Here is a 24687-nt window from a genome sequence, read left to right on the forward strand (position 1 = left end):
TAATCAAAATTCTGGAAGATCTGGTCTGTCTTTGGTACCTTCCTTATGGCATCTCTTTGTGCTTCTTCTCTTAATCCGCCCCCTGGGGCCACCACCATATCCTTTGGGAAACCCCAAATGCTGTTCCTTTTGTCTTTTCTCATTAAACACAGGGGGATCTGATACCAGTCATTTCCTCTTTATTGTAAATTTTGTTTGTGGGCTACCTTGCTCAAAGTTGTTTACATTTTAAATGTCTCCAATTGAGAAATGATAGAAGTTTGTGTTTTGTTAAAAGAATTTCATTCCAACAAGATAATAAAGGAGGTATTTGAAAATAACTGAAATTCTCTTCCACAAAGATATGACTAATAAGAAATATATAAATAACCAGTTTTAATATTTTCCCATTGAACTTTTATGTATTTATTTAGCAGTATGTTTGCTCTTTTTTTAAAAGATTTATTTATTTATTTATTTGAAAGTCAGAGTTACACAGAAAGAGAGAGAGAGAAAGAGAGAGAGAAGTCTTCCATCCGTTGGTTCACTCCCCAGATGGCCGCAACAGCAAGAGCTGCGCCGATTTGAAGCCAGGAACCAGGAGCTTCTTTCAGGTCCCATGCGGGTGCAGGGGCCCAAGGACTTGGGCCATCTTCCACTGCTTTCCCAGGCCATAGCAGAGAGCTAGATCGGAAGTGGAGCAGCCGGGACTCAAACTGGCGCACATATGGGATGCCGGCACTGCAGGCGGCAGCTTTACCTGCTGTGCCACAGCACCAGCCCCAGTATATTTGTTTTAAAAAAATTTCTAGTGAGAAAAACATAAATGCACAGTGGTTTTTAAACTTCTGTCAGTTGCATTTTGCTATGAATCTAACTGCTTTATTCTGTTTCATCTGATTGGGAAAAATGCATAAATCTAGGCTCATTACTTTTGAGTGTTGCAAGGCACTCCGTCACAGGCATACACCACATTTTACTTACAAATTTCTCTGGGAATGAAAACCTAAGTTGTCTGCAACTGCTTGTCACTGCAAATAACTCTCTAGTGAAGATGTGGACCTCCTATGAAAACCAGTTTCCAAGGGGGTCCCAAGAGACCCTTGCCTTCCGGTGTTCAGGCTCTCGTGTAATCCCTTCCCACGCTGTATCGGAGTTAGATTGTGCAACCAACATACAATGGCAGGACAATGGCATGTGATGTCCCACACTAAGCCATGAGATACACTACTGGCTTCTGCCTTGTTCTCTTGGGTCACTTGCCCTGAGTAAAGCCAACCATTAGGCTGTAGGACATGTTCGCAGCCCCAAGGAGCAGCCAGTAGCTAACGCAAACTCACCAGCCAAGTGCCGGAGGCACCCTGGAAATGGATCCTTCAGCCCAAATTAAACATTGAAGTGATTTAAGCCCCCCCCCCCCCATCATCTTGACTGCAATTCCATTAGGGATGCCAAGCCAGAACTAACCAGCTAAGCCCCTCCTGAGTCCTTGGCCCACAGAAACCACAAGATAATAAATGTTTATTGTTGTAAACCACTTAATTCTGAGTTATCTGCTACGCAGCCATGCACAGGTAAGTAAGTTCCGAGGATCTAAACACAGGGGCGTGTCCCTGAGTTGTTGGATGTGTGCACACTTCACTTCCTGTATTGTTCCATGCTATTCCCCAGACAGGGCCCAGGCCACGCTCCTACCAGCAGTGACGGCAGTGGGGGATCCTTTCCCCTTCCCCAGCCAACGTTGACTATCCGGATGACCTTTCAATAATAACATATTATGAATGTTGAGATTTGAAAAGTGTCAAGCGATTTTTCTACACCTATGAGCAGCTTCCATTTTGATGTGCATTTTTGTAGCTTTTGTCTCATACAGTCTTCTGTTCCTGTCTGCTTTCCAGGGACTGTAGAACTGACATAATTTTTTTTCAGCCAGTGATATTCAGGAGAGGAAACATTAGCGCTTGCTCTGGTTAGTTGGGTAAGCTGATATTGCTAAGGAAAAAAACTCAGGTATATGCAGCTTAAAAAATATTGAAAGTTCTTAGGTATTACTCAGATAAGGAAAACTAATTTGGATTTCAGCTAGACCTTTATGGACAGAGAATTTTGCATCTTGGCATTTAACCCTGTGGAAAGGCACTAGCAAAGTTAATATCTCTTGGTAATTTCTCTCTCCCTGGAAGATATAATTGGTGAATATACTGCTTAATGCCATTTATGGGTTAAAAACTGATAGATAATTTAGATGTGGGTTACTTTCACATGTACTGTGTAAAGTAGTTTTTTAAGATAGAGACATTCTCCATGTGGAAGACACTTTAGTTGCCAGTTTAGTATCTGTCTTCTCTCCCTTCCTTCCTTCCATGCTTTTTAGGTGCTTCAGGATCTAAATCTTGACTAGTGAGCCAGCCACGGCAGTTCCATTCCTCTTGCAAGTGATGGCTTAAAGACGACACACGATACCCTTCTGGGCAGTGACACAAGAGGGAACAGCTGCTGGGAGACTTCTGGAGACTTGTCCGGGAGAGTGCGTGTGTGCAGCGGGGACAGACTCTCGCCTTGGGGAATGCTTGTGGGAGGCCATGAGGCTTGGAGCAACTGCAGCCGTCATGACAACGCTGAGGGTGGGGATGGGTGAGGAGGGAGAAAGAACTTGGGCTCTTGATAACAGGAGCCACCAGACGAATTAACCCTGGAGTCACACTGTCTCTGAGTATTTCTCTAGGTGAGATAATAAATTTGTTTTATTATGTAAGCCATTGTGATGGTAACTTTTGCTTCAGGTCACAGCATCTTGATAAAGCCTGAACTGCTGCTTTGTAGCCAATTGGACAGGCTCTGTGTTGCACCAGAGGATGCCATTCAGGTAGATCAGGCTACACAACCCATTTTACAGATGAAGAAACTAACACCAATACCACTATTAGTCATTGCCACTCAACTTAAAGTTTAGTCAGGACCCAAACGTCTCTCCTTGGCCTTTAAAAATAGTATTCCTCAGAACATGATGAGATTGATTTTTCTTGATGACTTCAAATATCCTGTGAATGCATGATTCCATCAAAATATTCCAAAAGTGAACTGAGCATTTGGTGATACTTCAGAAAATAGTCAATTTGATTATTTTTGAAAGGTGTGTACATTCTAGTTTATTTGGAAATAGTTAAGTTGCTTTGAAAGGAGAAATCTAAAAAGAAGAATGAAAGCTAACTTTACTTCTCTACCTAAGAAAGGAACTGGGACCAACATTCGCCTACTGCTGTAAGTAAACAGACAACAGAACAAAAATGTGCACACATTAATTCCTGAAATAAGAGTAATAAATTAAGCTTGCCTTATTTTTACCCAGGCTTCGACCTAAAGGCACTTTCTGGATTTTAGTGATAGAGTCTTCTGCAGAATACAGGAATTACATGGAAGATTGCAGTGGCTAGCATTTCTGAGGTGTAATATCAGAAAGAGAGGAAGCAACACAGAGAATGTTCTCGAACTATCTGCCTGGAGGCACTTGAGGACCACTAACCTGCATATGCATAGACTGAAAACTCTCCGAGGCCAGGCAGAGCTCACGAAGGACCTGGAGACATTGAGTTTAACCAACTGAAGTAGATGATCTTCATTGAACTCCCAGGAATTACACCTTAGAAGTAAGACTGAAGTAGCCCCGGAGAGAAGGCCACTATATCCCACCCCTAGCAAAGAGCAAACAAGCCTCAGAAGGATCCAGATGGTCACCAAGGAACTTCCACTAGAAAAAGTCCAGTGCTCTTTAGGGAAGATGGTAAAATTCAGCACTCAGCAATGTGAAATTCAGTATGACTATCCTTCAGTTAAACATTACTGGACCTGGACTTGAAATGAATAATCCAAAACCAGAATCAAAATGAGGCAAGTGAAACAAAACCACCAACGGCAGAGATGATGGAATTTGGAGAAAAAGATCTTTGACATTATAAGTACATTGAAGTATTTAAAAGAAAATCTGAAGACAATGAGGAGAGAATGAGGAAAATCAAAAAGAAATAAACAGAAGCCCTGGTGATGAAAAAGTCAATATACAAAAAGAAAATACATTGTGACCAAGTGGAGTTTTCACAAGAATGCAAATTTAGTTTAACTTTTGAAAAACACCATAGTAATAGAACTATTAGAAAATTTACTGTATTAACAGAATTTAGAAATGAAATAGTCTTTATTTAAAAAGTCCTATGTAAACTCTATAAGTATGGCTTTGCATTTTTAAAATTTTTTAAGGATTTATTTTATTTATTTGAAAGCGTAACAGAGAGAGGTAGAGACAGAGAGAGAGGTCTTCCATCTGCTGGCCACAACGATGGCAGGGCCCAAATATTTGAGCTATCTTCAGCTGCCTTCCCAGGTGCATTCGTAGGGAGCTAGAATGCTAAGCAAAGCAGCCAGGACTCAAACCAATACTCTGATACAGTCCAGTGTCACAAGTGGCAGTTTAACCTACAGCACCACAACACCAGCCCCCAGATTATTGTAGCTCCATGTTGCTGTGCTAAAAAGTAATGGCATTTAAAAAAAAATGTAGCTTATGCGATTTCATTATGATCACATGTACCATTCATTTGAGGCTATTTGGCACATTGAAAGTGCATTAGGGCCGGCGCTGCGGCTCACTAGGCTAATCCTCCGCCTTGCAGTGCTGGCACACCGGGTTCTAGTCCCGGTCAGGGCGCCGGATTCTGTCCCGGTTGCCCCTCTTCCAGGCCAGCTCTCTGCTGTGGCCAGGGAGTGCAGTGGAGGATGGCCCAAGTCCTTGGGCCCTGCACCCCATGGGAGACCAGGAGAAGCACCTGGCTCCTGGCTTCGGATCAGCGCGATGCGCCAGCCGCAGCGGCCATTGGGGGGTGAACCAATGGAAAAGGAAGACCTCTCTCTCTCTGTCTCTCTCACTATCCACTCTGCCTGTCAAAAAAGAAAAAAAAGAAAAAAAGAAAAAGAAAGTGCATTAAAACCCTTGTTTGTATACTCAGTGATGTGGAGCAGCTGGAAACTTGAGGCTTGCTTATCCCTGATGAGTCTGCTATCAATACACACTACATATCCTTCTGACCTCAAACTATTTTCAGACCTCTACCAGGACATGCAAACTCAACCTAACTCGAATTGAGTTAATAATCTCCCTACTTTGAGAATTTCTCCTTCCTTGTATTCCACACTTTGGTCAACAGAATCAACAAATATCCAGCCACCCACAGGAGAAAGCTCAGAGTTCCTTTGAATTTCTCGCTTTATTTCACTTTGCCACTACACCCTGTTGAATCTTCCTCTACAGTTCCTATAGTGTGTATTCATTGGCAACTTGCCATTCCCACTGCCAGGCCTCACCATCTACTGGATACCAGTACCACTTTTCCTAGTCATCCGCCTTTATTTTTTTTTCAACTCTGGCATAATATGCACATGTAAAATTCACCATCTTTATCATTATTAAGCCTACAGTGGGGTGGTAGTAAGTACCTTTACATTGTTGTGCAACCATCACTCCCATCAACTCTGCACCCAGTAAACAGTGACCCTCATTCCCCCAGCCCCAGCGACCACCATTCTACTTGTCTCTGAATTTGACGGTTCTGAGTACTTCATACAAGTGGAATCATACAGTATCTGTCTTTCTGTGACTAGCTTGCTTCACTTAGCATAGTCTCCTCAAAATTCACCCGTGTTTTAGTACGTGATGAAATTCCCTTCCTTTTATGTTTTTTATTTGTATATTTAATTTTATTTGATATATAGCACTATGACCTTATTATATCTGAAATCCATTACAGGATTTTTGTTTAATGATTAGTCATCTCCACAAAGACAATAATACTGCTGTGGAAGACCAAAGAGGAGGGGGCAAACTGATACATTTATTTACAATTCCCTATGTTGTAGACATTTAATCTATATATTGTTACTAACATAATATTATGAGTTTTACATAAACAAGAAAATGATTCCCTGTATTTCTATTTGTATTCAGCAATAATATTTTATAACAGAATATATATTTTGATATTGATATATTATATCAAAGTGAAGAACATCAGATGTTCTTTTGCATTAATGTTATGTTTTCTTTAGATAATTATAGCTAAATTCTCCAAAGAACTAAATATATTCAAATGCTATACAACTAAAACTATTTAAGCCAACAATTTGGCTTATAATATCATTTTTAGAATCATTTAAAGTGCTATAAGCAATCTGGCAATCAACATTTTCTATGAGAACAAAACTATCTTTAAACATTAATTTACAACATATACAATGTTTATCTGTAATAGCTGAAATTTCAGCACAAAGTCACCATCAACATGGATAACAGCAGGATTTTCTTTGTTTTTTTTAATAACATGAAGCTTTGAAATTTAACTGAAGAATTATTGCCACAATGGCTTATTTACTGATTTCCTACAAAACAGGATAAGAACTACCAATGTTTTCTATCTTTTCATTTTTCGTGAGGTCACTTGACAGTAAGTTTGCATATTCAACAAGTCTACTGAGTTACTATAATCATTGCTTTTTATAAGAGCAGATGCTAATAGTAATTAATAACAACTGAATACAACTGAAAAAAAGCACAAGATTTTTTTTTCTTTGTGAACAGGAATAACCTAAATTTTGGGAGTTGGTGTGCAACAAGGCTAAAACAACAAAACTATAAAATAGTATATGTGACACAGTATTTGAAGACATATGCATCTGTTTCATAGTTTTTGTACTTATAATAATGCCCTACACTAAGCTACAGATTTGTAGAAATCATAGCAAATACAGTACCATGATGTATTTCCCCCTATGTTTTCTCCAAAGATTTTTAGAGTTTTAATTTATGTATAGATCTATGATACATTTTGAGTTAAATTTTGTATATGGTGTGAGATGAGGGTCAAAATTCATTCCTTCACATGTGGATATCTAGTTTTTACTAGACTACATGTTGAAAAACTGCTACCTCATTGATAGTAGATCAGTCTGAAACCAGAAGACAGGAACTCAATATAAGTCTCCTATGTGGGTGTCAGGATCCCAACCATTTGAGTCATCACCCATCCCTCCCAAGGTCTGCACTGGTATGAAGCAGAGGGCAGGAGCCAAAGCTGGCTATGGAATCTGGGTACTTGGGTGTGAGACTCAGGCACCTTAACCAGTAGGCCAAATGCCCATTCTATATGCAGTATTTTATTGGATCATCATAACAGTCCTATGAAATATGCATTTTAGTTTTGTTTTATATGTGAGGAAATCAAGGCTTATTATAAATGCTTGGTGACAGTGTTAGTTGGGAGTCAGAACCACAGTGCAAACTCAGTCACTTGGCTCCAGGCCCATGCTGCTATCATTCAGCTATACAGCCATTAAGGATGAAAGGCTGGCGAGCACAAGGTTTGTGGAAACGTGGAATTAAAAGATAAGTTTATTTTAGTGCAAAAATTCAAATCTATGCATAGTTTTTTTTCATATTACAAATTCCTGACAGCTTTCTGAAGACCTTTCATATAGTGGGATCTGGCGACTCACCTTCTTTGTCACAGGCTTGGGAGTGATTTCATCAGGACCCCCAGAGTCCGTCAGACTCAGGGCTGCCGCTGTGTGTACCAGTCTCACCAAGGAAACCACAAAGAGAACATCAACTTCATTGTAACAGGAGGGGTGCCTTTCCAATGACTAAGGCATCCTGTCCTGGTTTCCAACACCATGGTATCCTTGAAAGAGAATGCATCACCTGAAAGCAGCTAGGTGAGCACAGAGACAGCACGAGGAACGCCTGCTTTCTCCAGGCATCAGTAAGGTCAGGTGTAGCAGTCCTTCTCTACTACACAGCGAAACCACAGTGGAGCCTCCATCCAGGTCTGACAGCGTCAGGCGCTCTCTCCCAGACTGTGCATACCAAACAGCACATGTTGCCCTTCAGACTCCTTTTTGCTTGGTTCTGTGATGCTTAGCTCTATTTTTCGTTTCTGAGAAATTGAAGTTATCTTAGCTTCCTTGATTGTCACATTTTCTGGTTCTGCCTCTTTAAAATTATATCTGGCCACCTGATTGTAATTATGGATATTTCCAAAGCTCATCATGAAACATGTGTTCATTGACATGCTCTTGGTGTATGCATAGACATTCTTGCCATTACGCATGAATTTATTTAGCTTTTTTTTTTTTTTTTTTGCCTTTCATAGTTCCTGTGAGCACTTCTAGAACTGATGTTTTTCCATAAATAGAGATATTGCTATTATGGGCTGTATATACGCCAGTCTCACCTGACAAGATTCCTCTAGATTGTGTCATGTATTTTAAAATATCTGATATTTAGCATAATATAGAACATATTAAAGATACTAAGTAAAACTGTGCCAGTGAAGCCTTCACACCAAGAACAATATTCCAGGGGCCAGCACCGTGCCATAGCAGGTAAAGCCTCTGCCTGCAGTCCAGCATCCCAAATGGGCCCCAATTCGAGTCCTGACTGCTCCACTTCTGATCCAGGTCCCTGCTAATGTGCCTGGGAAAGCAGTAGAAGATGGCCCAAACACTTGTTTTTCTACCTGTAGTGCACGCAAGGGGGGCCAGCTGTCTGTGCAGATTCTTCTCAGTCTCAAACACTTGGGCCCTTGCACCCACATGGGAGACCCAGAAGAAACTCCTGGCACCTGGCTTCGGATCAGTTCAGCTGTGCCCAATGCAGCCATTTGGGGAGTGAACCAGAGGATGGAAGACCTGTCTCTCTCTGTCTTTCTCTCTCTAGCTGTGTCTGTAATTCTGTCTCTCAAATAAATAAATAAATCTTTAGCAAATAATAAAAATTGAATCTTGGAAACATCATACTAAGTGAAAGACCCACTCACAAAGGACTACATGTTCTGATTCCATTTACGTGAAATGGCAAATTTACATGAAATAGCCAAAGCTATAAGAATAAAAAATAGAGGTGGCTATTTGGCTTAGTGGTTAACATGTGGCTTGGGACACTTACATCCTATAGCACAGTGTCTGGGTCAAGTCCTAGTTCCACTGGTCATCCAGATTCCTACTAATGTACATCCTGGGAAGCAGCAGACAATGGTTCAAGTACTTGTTTCTCCGCCACCCAAACCTGAGACCAGATCAGGTTCTGGGCTCCTAGTTTCAGCCTACTCCAGGCCTAGCAGTTCTGGACATTGGTAGTAAACTACTGAACTAGTGGGTAGAAGATCTTTCTCTCTCTCTCTCTCTCTCTCTCTCTCTCTCTCTCTCTCTGTGTGTGCGTGTGTGTGTGTATGTGTGTGTGTGTTTCTGCCTTTTAAATAAAATAAAAATTAAAAGTAGATTTGTGTTTGTCTATGGTTGGAGGGATTGGGTAGTAATTTCTAATAGGTATGAAATTTCCTTTTGTGGTAAGAAAAAAAATTGTGGGGTATGGTGGTATAGTGGGTTAAGCTACTGCCTGTGACACCAGCATCCCATATGGATGCTCCATTTATGATCCAGCTCCCTGTTAATGCACCTGGAAAAGCAGCAGAAGATGGCTCAAGTGCTTGGGCCCCTGCACCCATGTGGAAGAACTTGATGAAGCTCCTGGCTCTTGGGTTTGGCCTGGCACAGCCCTGGCTGTTGTGACCATTTGGGGAGTGAATTAATGGATGGAAGAGCTCGCTCGCTCTCTCTCTCTCTCTCTCTCTCTCTCTGCCTTTACAATAAAAAAGAAAAAATGTTCTAAAATTAGATTGTGATGGTGATGTAACAACTCTCTGAATATACTAAAAAACCACTGAATTTTATAATTTGAATGAGTGACTTTTATGGCATACAAATTATACGTGAATTTGTAAAAAACAAAAGACTCAACTGACTTACTGTTGAATTTCAAAGCCTGTTGGAAAATTTGGCCATTTGCCTTCCACTCTCACAGCACAACAATCACACAGAAGTCTTCTGTGATCCCAAGATGTGTGAGGATTGCTCCCCACCAGCAAGCCAGCAGTCAGTTCTGCAGTGGACACCCGCTGGGTGTCCTCTAATTCAGTTCACTATCCAGAGATAGCATCAGATCCCACAGGATAGAGGCTCAGTCCCAAGACTGCCCCACCCCTGCCCACTCCAGACACCAATCACAAACTCCAGATCTGATTCATTTGCTCACGTGGCTCACAGAACTCAGGGAAATGCATGTACCAATTCATTATGAGGGATACAAATAAAGAGATGCGTAGATCCAGGTGCAGGAGAGGCAGCGTGGAGCTTCCGTACACTTTTGGATCCACCGCCTTCTAGGAACCTCCACGTCTTCAGCCACCCAGAAGCTTTCCAGACCCCATCCTTCTGGGTTGTTATGGAGACTTCATTGCAGAGGTATGATTAAATCATTTACAGGCATGTCGAGATGCGAACGGACACAAAGGGAATGAGCTAATGCTAATAGACTGAAGGGGCAAAATCAGACACTAAAGTGTCCCTTTATGCTGCCTCACATGCTAAGTCTGTGACAGTCATTTGCCCACTGATTGCGCAATAACATATCCCACAATAGTTGTCTTTGCTAAAAATCTGCCGAGCTGTCTTTGAAGGGTCCCTCATGAGAACAGATAGAACCGAGATGCAGCCAGAATTGAGACTGCCACCTTCACCAATCAACTCAGGCTGACGGGAGAGTCATTTTCCGGCTCATGATCACGTTGAATGCCACACCTGCCATGACGTTCCAGGAGCCGTCTCTGAACATGCGATGCGTGGAGGCAGGTTTGTTAACGTGCACACGGGGGATTTTCCTCACCCCATTCTGCTGCACCTAGCGTACTCTGCCCCACGATTTCACCCAGCTCTGCACCATTTACCCCAACACCGTAAGTTCCTAAAGCCCTTTCTGAACGGGCAGGTGACTTCGGGTTTTGATGAGTTTTGCATGTCCCCTTGGCTATGCGCATGTGATGGGGCAGCTGTCTGTGCAGATTCTTCTCAGCCTCTCCGTACAGTGCTCTTCCTATGGGGGTGAGATAGGCCCCCTCTGAAATGGGGCCTTTATGATCTCCTATCCAACAAGGTGGGTCAGAGTACTACAGCCAGCTCCAAGACAGAAAGGCAGGGGGAGGTACACTTTCTATGATCTGCTTTGAGGAAGAGAAATTCTAGTTTCTGTGCTTACCTTGGGGAGGTGGTTATGAGCCAAGAATGGTGAAAGAAAAACAAAATATCTACACAGAAGTCTTCAAAATATTTGTGGAAAAATGTGTATTATGAAAAAAAATTATGCATGGATTTTCAATATTTTTGCACCAGAAAAATTCATCTTTAATTTCATTTTTCATGAAGTTTAAAATCAATTTTATTTATTCAAAAGCCAGAGAGAGAGAAAGACTTGTATATACTGACATATTCCCCCAAATGGCTGAAAGAGCTGGGCTGGGCCATGCTGATACCAGTGACTGGGAACTCTATTTGGGTCTCCCACATGGGTGGCAGAGATGAAATTATTTGAGCTAGGGGCTGGTACTGTGGCACAGCAGATTAAAGCCCCGGTCTGCAATGCCGGCATCCCATTTGGGCGCCGGTTCGAGTGTTCGAGTCCTAGCTGCTCCTCTTCCGATCCAGCTCTCTGCTGTGGCCTGGGAAAGCCACAGAAGATGGTCCAAGTCCTTGGGTCCCTGCACCCATGTGGGAGATCGGGAAGAAGCTCCTGGCTCCTGGCTTCGGATCGGCACAGCTGCAGCCATTGCAGCCATCTGGGGAGTGAACCAGCAGATGGAAGACCTCTCTCTCTGTCTACCTCTCTCTGTAACTCTGTCTTTCAAATAAATGAACTAAATCTTTAAAAAAAAATAAATTATTTGAGCTATCATCTGCTGCTTCCCAGGGTGTGCATTAGCAGGAAACTGAAGCCAGACTAAGTCAGGCACTATGATATGGCTATGGGCAGCCATAGTGGTGTCTTAACCACTGTGCCAAATGCCTGCTCCTCATCTTTGTAAGAACTTTTTTAAGTATGCTTGTATGAATGAACAGAATTTAGAATGGGAATGGGATCAGTTGGTAATTATTCACCTTTGGGTACAAAATGGTTCTACAATTTATCTAATAAATATACTACTCTGGCCCATTTCAGAGCTTTCTGCAAAATAAGCCTTGACCTCTGTTGAAATCTTTACTTAATATATACTAAGTTGATCTTCTGTATATATAAAGATAATTGAAAAATGAATCTTGATGTGAATGGAATGGGAGAGGGGGTGGGAGATGGGAGGGTTGCGGGTGGGAGGGAAGTTATGAGGGGAAAAAGCCACTGTAATCTATAAGCTGTACTTTGGAAATTTATATTTGTTAAAGTTAAAAAAGAGTTCTACTTGATCAATTTAATTCCTTTTCTGTTAAATTCCTCCCTCACTCCTCTTCTCTCCCACCCTCTTTTCCAAGCTGTTTCCCTTTGCAGCATGTCACTGGTGATGAGTTTCAAGATTATGCATTTTTTAAAATTTATTTGAAAGTCAGAGTTACAGAAAGGCAGAGGGAGGCAGGGAGGAAGAGAAAGAGAGTGAACAAGAGAGAGAGAAAGAGAGAGAGAATGTCTTCCATTCACTGGTTCATCCCCCAAATGGCTGCAACAGCTGGAACTGGGCCTATCTGAAGCCAGGAGCCAGGAGCTTCTTCTGGTTCTCTTGCATGGGTACAGGGGCCCAAGCACATGGGCCATCCTCTGCTGCTTTCCCAGGCACATTAGCAGGGAGCTGGATCAGAAGTGGAGCAGCCAAGACCCAAACTGGTGCCCAAATGGATGCTGGCACCGCAGGTGGCAGCTTTACCTGCTACACCACAGTGCTGGCCCCCAGGCTTATGCAATCTTGTTTCCTTGTTTGAGTTCAAAACTTCTGTATCCAGGGGCTGGTGCTGTGGCATAGCATGTTAAGCTGCCACCTGCAGTGCCAGTGTCTCATATAGGCCACAGTTCGAGTCCTGGCTGCTCCACTTCTGATTCAGCTCTCTGTTGTGGCCTAGGAAAGCAGTGGAAGATGACCCAACTCCTTGGGCCCCTGCACTCACATGGGAGACCCGGAGGAAGCTCCTGGCTTCAGAATGGTGCAGCTCCGGCCTTGCGGCCATCTGGGGAGTGAGCCAGTGGATGGAAGACCTCTCTCTCTCTCTCTGCTTCTGCCTCTCTGTAACTCTGCCTTTCAAATAAATAAATAAATATTTAAGTTTGAGGAGGGAAGCTAAGAGCTGTTTTGTGTTCTCCTGACACCACTCCGTCCACCACAGAGTTTATGCTGGGTGGAGGGGTGCACATGGCAGTAGGAGCCCAGGGAGCTTGGAGGTTATCGTGGCAGTGTAGAGAATTAGCTAGGGGGGACTGAACTTGGGCAGCAGGGGCAGAGCTAGAAAAGAAAGGACTGGTTCGAGAGAGACACGGATGCCGGTCTGATCAAAGCTTGGTCACTGATCGGATGTTAGCAGTGGGGGTGGTCCCTAGGCTTCTGGGTTGGGTGACTGCATATGTATGTATGGTAGCCCCGTTAAGAACAAGACATTCGGGAGCAGAAGCTGCATTAGGAAATTCCTCAAGTCAGAGAGAGATTAGTAAGAAAAGAAAATAATCAAGTGACGGACTTATCATAATTGCCCCCACCTCAGAACAGTAGTTTTCTAAACTTTAGGCAAACCATTATGAGTCTGAGTTTAACATACTTCATCTTAAGCAAAAGAAAACGTGCACAGTTACGTTTTGGTTATTAGTTTACAGAGGTGACACTTACAGCTCTGAGGAGTCATCGCCTGTGGAAACCAGCCGCTCCCCTGCAAGCCGCAACAACGACAACTCAGAGGCTCAAAGTAACGATCTTCAGTGTGGCCAGGGCCCGGCAGGAAGATGCCTGATGCTCCGTGTGGCATCAGCTTTGGGCTCCGCTGAGTCGGAGGATCCTCTTCCGAGGGAAATTTTTTAAAACGGAGTTTATTTATTATTTATTTGAAAGGCAGAGATACAGAGAGAGCGAGAGAGAGAGGAAGGGAGGGAGGGAGGGAGGGAGAGATCTTCCATCTGCTGGTTTAATTCCCAGGTGGCTTCAACAACCAGGCTGAAGCTAGGAGCCAGGAGCTTCATCCAGGTCTCCATGTGGTGGGGAGAGGCCCAAGCACTTGAGCCATCATTCATTGCTTTCCCAGGCCATTAGCAGGGAGCTGGATCAGAAGTGGGGCAGCTGGGACATGAACCCGGCACCCATAAGGGACACTGGTGAAGCAGGCAGCAGCTTAACCTGCTAAGCCACGACGCTGGTTGCTTTCCGAGGGGATTTACTCCCAGGTTTTGGGTATTGGCTGAAGCTCGGCCTGGGTCGAGCAGCAGGGACTTCATTCCTCTCCATGTGGCCTGGGCTGCCTCACAGCATGGTAGCCCGGTGCTAAGGGAGAGTGACCCATGAGCCGTATTGCCTTTCACAGCTGAGCTTGGGAAGTTGCATGGCACTCTCTAATACGTGAGAATTGTCATAACAACCAACCTACATCACGGGAAGGGGATGTAACCTCCACCTCTTGATGGGTGCGTGGCAAAGTTCCAGGAGCGCATGTGGGCTGAGAACTGTTGTAGTCATTTCTGTGAAATATAATCTGTTACAATATTTATGACATGTTAGCACAATCAAATTTGACAATTGTCCTTCCTTTGTCAAATTTCAAAGAGAAAGTAAAACCAAGGAGTAGCTTTACTTCCCTTAGGCAAAAGTCATTCAACTAGCTAGAAAGTCAGTTGGAGAAACTTTACTGCCACATGATCAGGTTAAAATAGAGACTTACTGTTATATGACAAACTCAGGAAATCTAGGATGCGAAAGACCAGTATCACGAAAAGAGTGCATGCTAGCCTACCATCTAAACAAGATTTCCTAATCCTGTAAATGTACTACTGTTAAGTGAACTTGATTCAGCAATGCCTAGGATTATCTTCTTATGTAATCAAAACCATAAATCTGGAAATAAAAATGTATATTTTTCAAAAAGCATTTGTAACATCTTGAATTCTCTTGAAGATTACTAATACTGTAATATTGTAATATCTGAGAATGTAGGATGTGAGAAAAGGAGACAGAGAAAATAAAAAAAAAAATTTAAGAAACAACGGCAGGTGATGTACACTGGTTAAGATGCCACCTAGGACATCTGACGCCTACAGTGAAGTGCGTGAGTTGAGTACTGCTTCCGCTTCTGATTTCACTTTCCTGCTAATGTGCACCCTGGGAGGCAGCAGGAAATGGCTCAAGTACTTGTGTCCCTGCCGCCCATCTAGAAGACTTGGATTGAGTTCCAGTCTCCTGGCTTCAGCCTGGCCCAGGCTGCGCTGCTGTGGGCATCTGGGGAGTGAGTCAGTGGGTAGACAATCTCTCTCTGTCTCTGTCCTCTGCCATTCAGATAAAAAATAAAGAGAAATTAAAATGTAATTAAAAACAAACAAACGACATAGTTCCGACACCACAGTGGAAAAGCAGCTGGACTGCAGAATTTCTTTAGTACATTCCAAATGACCCTGCTTCCTGGTATTCTCACTTCCAGCCACACGAGCTTGTCCTGTGGTCAGGCAGTTCTCCCTGTGCCCAGTACTCACCACTCACCATCCTCATTTTTTTTTTTTTTTTATTTTGTTCAGCAGCCCTGGATCCTTGCTTTCTCTGAATGAATTCCAACTCACACCAGGTCCATGGAAAGATAGTCAATTAGAAAGTATAAGGTTTATTTAATAGCAAAGGATAAGGGAACATGAGAGAAGCTTTCACGGTGCAGAGCATAACCCAGCAAGCTCCCAGACAGTAGGGCTTAGGGCTTTCTGGATTTCCAAAGTTCTCTCTTGGGAGGAGTGCTAAGGGTGATAACAGGTGCGATTGCATCAGATAGGATGCAATCCCTGGGCAATTTTCTTTCCTTTTTTTTTTTTTTTTTTTTTTTTGTTACTACATCATTTGTTATGATAACCAAAAGTGGAAACAGTCAAAGAGCACAACAACAGAAGGTAGTTATGCAAAACATCCATACAACCATTAGAAATATTTTGAAGGGGCAGCTTTGTGGCACAATGAGTTAAGACACCACTTGTCACACTAGCATCCCATGCTGGAGTTGGGAAATTTTCAAAGATGCTTCAGAAAACTTTTTAAAAGCATAAGATATGGGGCCAGTGCCATGGCATAACAGGTAAAGCCACTGCCTGCAGCGCTGGCATCCCATATAGGTGCCAGTTCGAGTTCGTTTGGGCTGCTCCATTTCCAATCCAGCTCTCTGCTGTGGCCTGGGAAAGCCGTAGAAGATGGCTCAAGTCCTTGGGCCCCTGCACTCATGTGGGAGACACGGAGGAAGCTCTTGGCTCCTGGCTTCGGATTGGCCCAGCTCCGTTGCAGTTGATTTCTCAACAATGTTGCAGTGGATTAGTTTCTGAGAGGAGGAGTGTGGTGGGGGCAAGAGGCGCAGAGTCACCACACAGACCCCAGGAGTCGGGTGAAAGCAGGCCTGAGGTGAGCAGCCCGCAGACTCGTTTATTTCAGTTGGTACAACATCTTATATAACCAAGACCAGTTAATCTGGTCAAGGGGCGGTCTATGCCCCAACCAATCACAGCCTGTTGCCAGGCAGTTTCCGTTCGCCATGTGGGTTTCAAATCCATCCAATCACAGCCTGTTGCCAGGCAGGCTCTGTTGCCAGGTGGGATTCAAAGCCATTCCTGAGTAACATGCTCGCTTGCCAGCGGCCACTTTGGCATGGCCTTCTCATTCCAGCACACAGCTCCAGCTGTTGCAGCCATCTGGGGAGTGAACCAGTGGATGGAAGACCTCTCTGCCTCTGCCTCTCTGTAACTGTGCCTTTCAAATAAATAAACAAATCTTAAAAAAATTGTACATAAACACAAATGAATGCAGCATGTGTGTCAAGTTCAGTACATTTTCACAACCCAGACGCCTCAAGGGAGTTTTTATACCTTGAGCTCTTCCTCACCCACCTGTTTTGAAAACGCTGACACTGGGTTCTTGAGCATTTGCTGTGATGCTGGGAATACTTCCCCAGCTCACCCCTTAGTTGGCCCAGGCTTCAGGTTTATTTAGGACCATATCTACCTTCACCTTGGCCAGTTTTGCCAGTGTCCATCAGCCCTCTTTCTCCCTTCAGCTCTTGTTCACCCTCAGCCACACACGCTAGTAAGCAGTGGCCCACTAATTGCTTTATGTCCCTTCTAATCCATTGCAATTGTATTTTTTTAAAAAAAGATTTATATATTTATTTATTTATTTGAATGGCAAAGTGCTAGGGAGAGGTGGTGATCATCCATCTGATAGTTCACTCCCCAAACTGGGGGAGTGGCCAGGGCTGAGCCAGGCCAAAGCCAGGAGCCAGGAACCCCATCCAGGTCTCCCAGGTGGGTGACAGGAGCTCAAGGATTTGAGCCATGATCCTCTGCTTTCTCTAGCACATTGGCAGGGAACTGGCCCAGAAGCAGAGCAGCTGGGACTAGAAACTGCATGCTAGTGTCACAAGTGGGGGCTTAACCCACTGTACCACAATGAGAGCATACTAATGACAGCATTCGTATTAATTGAAAAATTAATTACCCTTTATTTTTAAAGATTTATTAACTTATTTGAAAGAAAGAATTGCAGAATGAGAGGGAGAAACAGAGAGAGAGCAAGAGCAAGCGCAAGCTCTTCTTTTTGCTGGTTCACTATCTAGCAATGGCTAGGGCTGGGCTAGGAAAAGCCAGGTGCCTGAACTCCATCCAGGTCTCTCATGTGAGTGGCAGAAGCGCAACTACATGCGCCATCTTCTGCTTCCCAGGCACATTAGCAGGGAGCTGGATGCAAAGTAGAGCAGCTGGGACTTGCAGTGGTATCCATATGGTATGCTGGCATGGCATGCTGGCATTGCAGGTGGAAGCCTAACCTGCCGTGCCATAACATGGGATCCTAATTTCTCTTTCAATATATCATTTAGTTTGTTTTCCATGGGGCTGGCCCTGTGGTGCAGCTGGATAAGCCAACATCGGTGGTTGCCAGCATCCCATATGGATGCTGGTTTGAATCCCAGTTGCTCTGCTTCCAATCCAGGTCTATGCTAATGGACTTGGAAAGCAGTGGAAGATGGCCCAAGTCCTTGGGCCCTTGCATCCAGGAATTAGCTCCTGGCTCCTGGATTTGGCCTGGCCCAGTCCTGGCCATTGCAGCTATTTGGGGAATGAACCAGTGGGTGGAAGATCTTTGTCTTTTCTCTCTCTCTGTAATTCTTTCAAATAAATAAATAAGCCTAAAAGGAAGTTATTAAAATTTTTTTCCATATTCTTTAAGTGGCATTGTTACAAGGAGCAGGACTAGAAATTATTGATAAAATAAATTTGTATCAAAAAATAGGATTGTCAATAGCTACATAATTAAAGAATGAAATGTATAAAACATATCTTTAATATTTCAAGTCAAATATCTCTTTTAACACTGTACTGTGAGATAAGGTAACCAGTTCATTCACCTGTTCAAAGATCTCTACAAATTCTTATAAATTTATCTCCATACATTGTTTCTATAGTATATTGGCAAGATATTTGCAAACTCCCAAATGTTTGCACACTCCTAGATTGCAAACTAATACACTGCCAAAATTCCTCTTGAGATCATTGCGCTTAAATTGTTGCCACGTGTAGGCAGGGATTTCTTATATGTTTTATTTTGAAGAATATATGCCCAATTTTGCTTATCAAATTAGTGGGGGGAAAGATACTGTTCTTATTATAAAGGGGCTGCCTTTGTGGTACAGTGGGTCAGGCTGTGGCCTGTGATGCTGGCATCACGTATGAATGATGCTGCTCCACTTCGATCCAGCTCCCTGCTAATGTAGGTCAGAAGCAGCAGATGAAGGCCCAAGTGCTTGGGGCCCTGCCACCCACGTAGATACCTGGAGGGAGTTCCAGTCTCCTGTATTTGGCCTGTCCTGGCTGTTGTGTCCATTTGGGGAGTTGTGCAGCAGATGGAGGGTCTCTCCCTTTCTCTCTCTCTCTCTCCCTCATTCTGTCACTTGGTCTATCAAATAAATAAAGAAGCCTTAAAAACAAAACTCATTTTTTAAAAATACTGATCTGGCAGTGCTTTGTCATGTAGTTAGGGGTTCAGGGTCTCAATCGGATGCACTGTTAGCCAATTTAAAAATCACAAGCGCTTCACAGTCATCCGTTTTGATCTCCACTTTTCCTTTGGTCTTTTTCATCACAAATCATTTCCCATGATCTCCATCGCACCTTTAAATGTAAGCGCTTTAGGTTATTACTCTTCAAATGTTTAACTCCCTGTTTCCTGAGGCTGATCAGCTTTTAATGTTTCCTCATTAAAGAAAACTCTAAAGGTGTGTAGATTAGAAATAAAAGCTATCTGATCTTTCATTTTCATCTGAACAGTCCTACAACAGATAGTGCATTTAGTTACCGAGTGGTAACATGCCTAGGAACGTTTTTCTGGATAACCTTGTAGCTCAAAAGGGACTGTCAGGCCCACTGCTCACCAGTCGCCAAGGAAACCAGTCTACCTGTGAATCTGGGGGACTCCGGGAAAGGCTGGAGAAAACGGAAGCAGATTTTAAAACTTAAAGCTGGGATGAGGACGGCTGATGCAGCGCCCCCTTTAAAACTGGCACAGTGGTTAAGCCACCACTTGGGACACCCGCTTCCCGTATTGGAGTCCCTGGGATCTACTCCCAGGTACGCCTCGGATCTAGCTGCCCGCCAATGCACACCCAAGAGGCAGCAGATGATGGCTCAAGTGCTTGGGACCCTGCCGCCCGTGGGAAATCCGCATGGAGCCCCTGGCTCCCGGCTTTGGCCTGGTCCAGCCCTGGATGGTGTGGGCAATGAGAGTGAACCAGGGGATGGAAGATGTTTTTGTCTCTCGCTGCCTTTCAAACAAAACAAAACAAAAACTCCACATTTCAGGCATTAACTAGACCTTGGAACTTGTGCTTCCTCAGCTGAGAGAAAACTGCAGCGAAGATACTCACGTCGGAACTCCTGATTCTCCGAGGGCCTTAATTCCTAGACCTTCCGACCCCGGCGAAAAGACGCGCATGCGCCTAGCGAATCCCTGTGTGGGTGGGGCCAGCCCTTGTGGGCGGGGCCCACTCCTTCCGTTTCACGGTCTCTCCGGGCACCAACTCCTCCCGCCTCACCTGCGCCTCACGTGACCTGCGCAGCCCGCGGGGCACCTGAGGGCGGATCCCGCGCTCGCACGGGGTCCTAGAGGTGAGAAGGGCGGCGCCCGCGGCAGGGGCAGGTCGGGAAGCACGACTGGGTTCAACCCACGGAGCGTCCTCTTTCGGGGCATCTGAAGCCTCCATTTTCCCGGAATCCGGTTGTAAGCGCGCCACAAGGGCCGGCGGCGGTCTGGACGGCGGTGAGGCGCGCACCTGAGGGTGGTGGCGCGGGCGTCCGAACAGCTGGGGGTGAGCGCCTTGCTGAAGAGGCCACGCCGCCCGGCTGTCCCCCCTCCCGGCTTTGGGGCTCTCGGTCCGCGGAGACCTGGCAGGTCTCAGAGTTGGGCACATTTCCAGTCCTTTCGTGCTGGAGAAGTAAGTGGCCTTGTTTTGGGGTGCTTGGCGCGTTTCGGGTAGGCTTTCGAGTGGATGGGGAGGCGTGTGCTGACACCGCCTAGGTGGCCCGTGTGCCCAGGGATTTAGCCGACAGCTGAGGTCCGGGTAGGCTAGAGAGCTTTTTTCCAAACCAATGTTCCTCTGATGAAAGTCCCCGTGCTTCCGATTGTAGGGCCTCCGTCTGCAACGGGAGCTGAGTGCCCCAGGGGGTGGAATGCAAAGTTTGGAAAATCACACTCGCACACTTGGGATTTGAGAGTTCTCCAGAAAGCACCACCTGATCTTGTGTAATCAAGGCGATTATTATTTTTTTTAGGCTATATTGAAATTTGTGTTTGGGGGAAAAAAGAGGCTGAACTTTTAGGGTAAGATGTAGATGAAACAAAGATGCTTTTTTTGGGTAGAGATTATGTATATAAGATTAGGACAGAAAATTATGACTTAAAAAAGATTTATTTGAAAGTCAGAATTAGGGAGAGGAGAAAGTTCTTCCATCCTCTGGTTCTCTCCAAATGGCTGCAATGGCGAGGGCTTGGCCTATGGGAAGGCAGGAGCCAGGAGCTTCATCTGGGTCTCCCGTGTGGATGCAGAAGCCCAAGGATAGGGAATCATCTTCCACGGCTTTCCCAGGCACGTTAGCAGGGAGCTGGATTGGAAGAGGAGCAGCTGGGACTCCAGCCTGCACATACACAGAATGCCGGCACTGCAGACGGCCCCCAAATTAAGAACAGGTTTTGCCTGTTCTTTCAGCAGGAGTGATTACTGCCTCCTTCTACACCATTTTCCAATCAATGTCAGAATTTTTTTTTTTTTTACATTTGCTAGCCTTATTTTTTTATGATTTCATATTATATTCCATATGCATATATGTAATATGAGAGAACTGGACTTAAAAGATAAATTTATTGGCCGGCGCCGCAGCTCACTAGGCTAATCCTCCACCTAGCGGCGCCGGCACACCGGGTTCTAGTCCCGGTTGGGGCGCCGGATTCTGTCCCGGTTGCCCCTCTTCCAGGCCAGCTCTCTGCTGTGGCCAGGGAGTGCAGTGGAGGATGGCCCAAGTCCTTGGGCCCTGCACCCCATGGGAGACCAGGAAAAGCACCTGGCTCCTGGCTCCTGCCACCAGATCAGCGCGGTGCGCCAGCCGCGGCGGCCATTGGAGGGTGAACCAACGGCAAAGGAAGACCTTTCTCTCTGTCTCTCTCTCTCACTGTCCACTCTGCCTGTCAAAAAAATAAATAAATAAATAAAATAAAATAAAAAGATAAATTTATTTTGCTGCAAATTTTTTTTGAAATCCATGGATAATTTTTTTCGTATTTATGCATTCTCCATGAATGTATTTTTTTAAGATTTATTTATTTGGGGGGGCCGGTGCTAGGGTGTAGCAGGTAAAGCTGCAGCCTGCAGTGCCAGCAACCCATATGGTTCGAGTCCTGACTGCTCCACTTCTGAGCCAGATCTCTGCTGTGGCATGGGAAGGCAGTGGAAGATGGCCCAAGTGCTTGGGCCCCTGCACCTGCGTGGGAGACCCAGAAGGAGATTCTGGCTCCTGGCTTTGGATCGGCGCAGCTCTGGCCATTGTGGCCAATTGGGCAGTGAACCAGCGGATGGAAGACCTCTCTCTCTCTCTCTCTCTCTGCCTCTCCTCCCTCTGTGTAACTCTCACTTTCAAATAAATAAACAAATCTATAAAAAAAGAAAACCCGTCATATATTTGGGTGTAACATTTAAAGGCTAGAACTCAACTGGATTTAGAGAAAAAACTGAAATATTCAACAAATTACATATTTGAACATCTTAGGTGCCTGATGCTGTCTTGACATGTAGCGGGTATAAGAAATGAGCTAGAAGGGCAAAGTGCCTACTCTTTTGGAATTTACATCCTAGTTGTGAGACAAAAAGTATCTGATCGTGCTAGTGATTGCCAGACTGAGAATTAAGACAGGCTGATGTGCTAGCTGAGAGATAGTAGTGTCCCTGCTTCAGGGACACCTGCTCTGAGGAAGGACCCTGAAACTGAGACCTACATGAGAAATAAGATCCCAAGGGCAGTTCTGCTGAAAGAAAACCACTCTATGAAGATGGGAGGACTGGATCGAGGTTGGCCAGGAAAGATGAGAAGAAGAGAGGGAGAGGCAAGTGTTGAGATCTGAGCAGACAAGCACAAAGCACTCCACACAGGATTTTCTTGGCCTCGGAGAGGAGTTTGGGTTTTATTGTGAATTTCTGAATTTGTTCTTGAGGGATAAGTCCTTGTTTTGCCACTCTTTCTTTTTGGTTTCTTTGTTTTACCCAGGGATGGTTCCTCTCCTAAATGTATTATATTATTTTGTTCTTTGTTAGTTGACATATGACAATATAGCTTTCAATATTGCCACTTAAATTTTGTTATTTTTTTTATGAGTGAATCACACGGTTGCATCTTAAAGGCAGAGCAAATAGCCTTGGCCCCGCCCTGTGGAAGGAGCAGCTGAGACAGTTTAAGAGTTAAAAGAAGCCTTTGGGGTTTGAGATGAGCAGATCTGGAACGAGGCAGTGTGTAGAATTAATTCGTTATGGGGAAGGTTTCAAAGATGAAATAAATACCCGAGGTTTTGGAAGTTCAACATCAAATCAGTCTGAAGTTACTCGGCAAGAGTCTTTCTCAGGAGTTGTGCTACAGTGGTGGCTGTGACCATCCTCAGAGCTTACAGTTTTATAAATGTTTCTGTCTCTCCAAGTTATCCCTGTCCCAAGCAGTAGATTGTCCTTTAACAACATCAATGTAGGATCTTTCGCTGAGAAAAGTCTTGAATTGGTTTTGGCCCTTTTATATGGATTGATGTTGCATTTATCTGACTCCCAGGATGGAGTAACCTTTATCTGTTTAAAGACTGCAGGCTGGTTTACATCCAGTGAGGAACATGGTGACGCTACTCCACACACTGGCCCATCATGGTGATGACGTCAGCTGCTGTGCCTTCTCCTCTTCCCTCCTGGCCACCTGCTCCCTGGACAAAAGCATCCGCCTGTACTCCTTAGGTGACTTCACGGAACTGCCACACTCTCCACTGAAGTTCCACTCCTACGCTGTGCACTGCTGCTGTTTCTCCCCTTCAGGACACGTGTTGGCTTCGTGTTCGACAGATGGGACCACTGTCCTATGGAATACTCAGAACGGACAGACTTTGGCGGTGATGGAACAGCCCAGTGGGAGCCCCGTGCGGGTCTGCCGCTTCTCCCCAGACTCCACTTGTTTGGCGTCAGGCGCAGCTGATGGAACAGTTGTCTTGTGGAATGCGCAGTCGCACAAGTTGCATAGGTATGCATATCTAAGTCCTGTTTGTTTTCCCAAGATAGACCCTCCTAAATAAAGTCAAGAAGGAAAAGAAAACAGCCCAAAATAACTTTGATGACTTTAGGAAGTAGATAGTTTTCCTAAAGCACTGGGAAACCTTTTCATCTGTCTAAAGGTCAAGAAAATGGACAGATGTTTTAAATTTCCAATCTTTTTAAAATAAAGACTGATCTTATTAGACTTTCATTTCTTTCCTTTTTTTAAAACTGTAAGAGTTAGGCAAAGAAAGCAGTCTTTTGAATAAGCTTTGGTAATTTTTGGTTTCATTTTTGTCAGTCACGGCACAACCGTTCTCAGTAATAAAGCAGTGGTGGTATGGCCAGTGACGCCACGCAGTCCTTTCCCGGACTGGGGATACCTGCTGGGTGAGGACCAAGCCCGGAGGACACAACTTACGACTGTGGTGGTGCTGATGAGTTGCTGACGATTTCTTTAAAAACGCACCGGAAAAACTCTTTTGGGAAAAGATACATCAGTTTACTTACCATGTAATGTTTTGTTGCAACTTACCAACATTAAGATCATAGCCATTTATATTGTGGTGAAATACACATAACATGAAATTTACCATTTTAACGTTTTTTAAGTGTATAGTTGAATGGCAGTAAAAACAATTCGTGTTTAAAATGTTGCTAGGTAAAACAACCTCCTGTGCTTCTCCCTCGTTGTCCTCTGGCATCATACAGAGCACAGATCTAGCCTCCCTCAGCTGGCCAGGTGCTCGTTTAAGGTCAGGGCTTTGGGATGAAGAAGTGAAGAGTGTATGTGTTTGTGTGTGTTTTACTGTCTAT

General features: G+C 44.4%; 2 protein-coding genes across 11 annotated transcripts in view; one reads left to right on the plus strand and one right to left on the minus strand.

Annotated features, from left to right (window-relative positions):
* Positions 1-392: 392 nt before the first annotated feature.
* Positions 393-20511, minus strand: LOC108176850 (uncharacterized). 2 transcript variants are annotated; one of them, XM_089328293.1, is made up of 3 exons: positions 19969-20511; positions 13713-13880; positions 393-663 (listed from the first exon to the last, which is right to left on the minus strand). In XM_089328293.1, the coding sequence occupies exon 1, from the start codon at positions 20509-20511 to the stop codon at positions 20041-20043; it is 471 nt and encodes a 156-aa protein (XP_089184419.1). In that variant the 3' UTR covers positions 393-663; positions 13713-13880; positions 19969-20040. The 2 variants fall into 2 exon arrangements, with proteins under 2 accessions (XP_089184419.1, XP_089184418.1); XM_089328292.1 differs by lacking the exons at positions 393-663; positions 13713-13880 and adding an exon at positions 16437-16802.
* WDSUB1 (WD repeat, sterile alpha motif and U-box domain containing 1) overlaps positions 20072-24687 on the plus strand; it is a 66300-nt gene continuing 61684 nt past the window's right edge. For 6 of the 9 annotated variants that reach the window (XR_016230851.1, XM_089328287.1, XM_051849524.3 and 3 more), the window contains exons 1-2: positions 20072-20209; positions 23432-23860. Coding sequence is in view for 8 of the 9 variants with exons in the window: in XM_089328287.1 (XP_089184413.1) it covers positions 23463-23860 (398 nt within the window). In the remaining variant the exon portion in view is untranslated. Of the gene's footprint in view, positions 20536-23431; positions 23861-24687 lie in introns of all 9 variants that reach the window. The other 3 variants (XM_051849525.3, XM_070070826.1, XM_070070827.1) reach the window with 3 other exon arrangements.

Source organism: Oryctolagus cuniculus, chromosome 3 (genome assembly GCF_051225735.1).
Source record: "Oryctolagus cuniculus isolate XC-2025 breed Fujian yellow rabbit chromosome 3, ASM5122573v1, whole genome shotgun sequence".
Lineage (NCBI taxonomy): Eukaryota > Metazoa > Chordata > Mammalia > Lagomorpha > Leporidae > Oryctolagus > Oryctolagus cuniculus.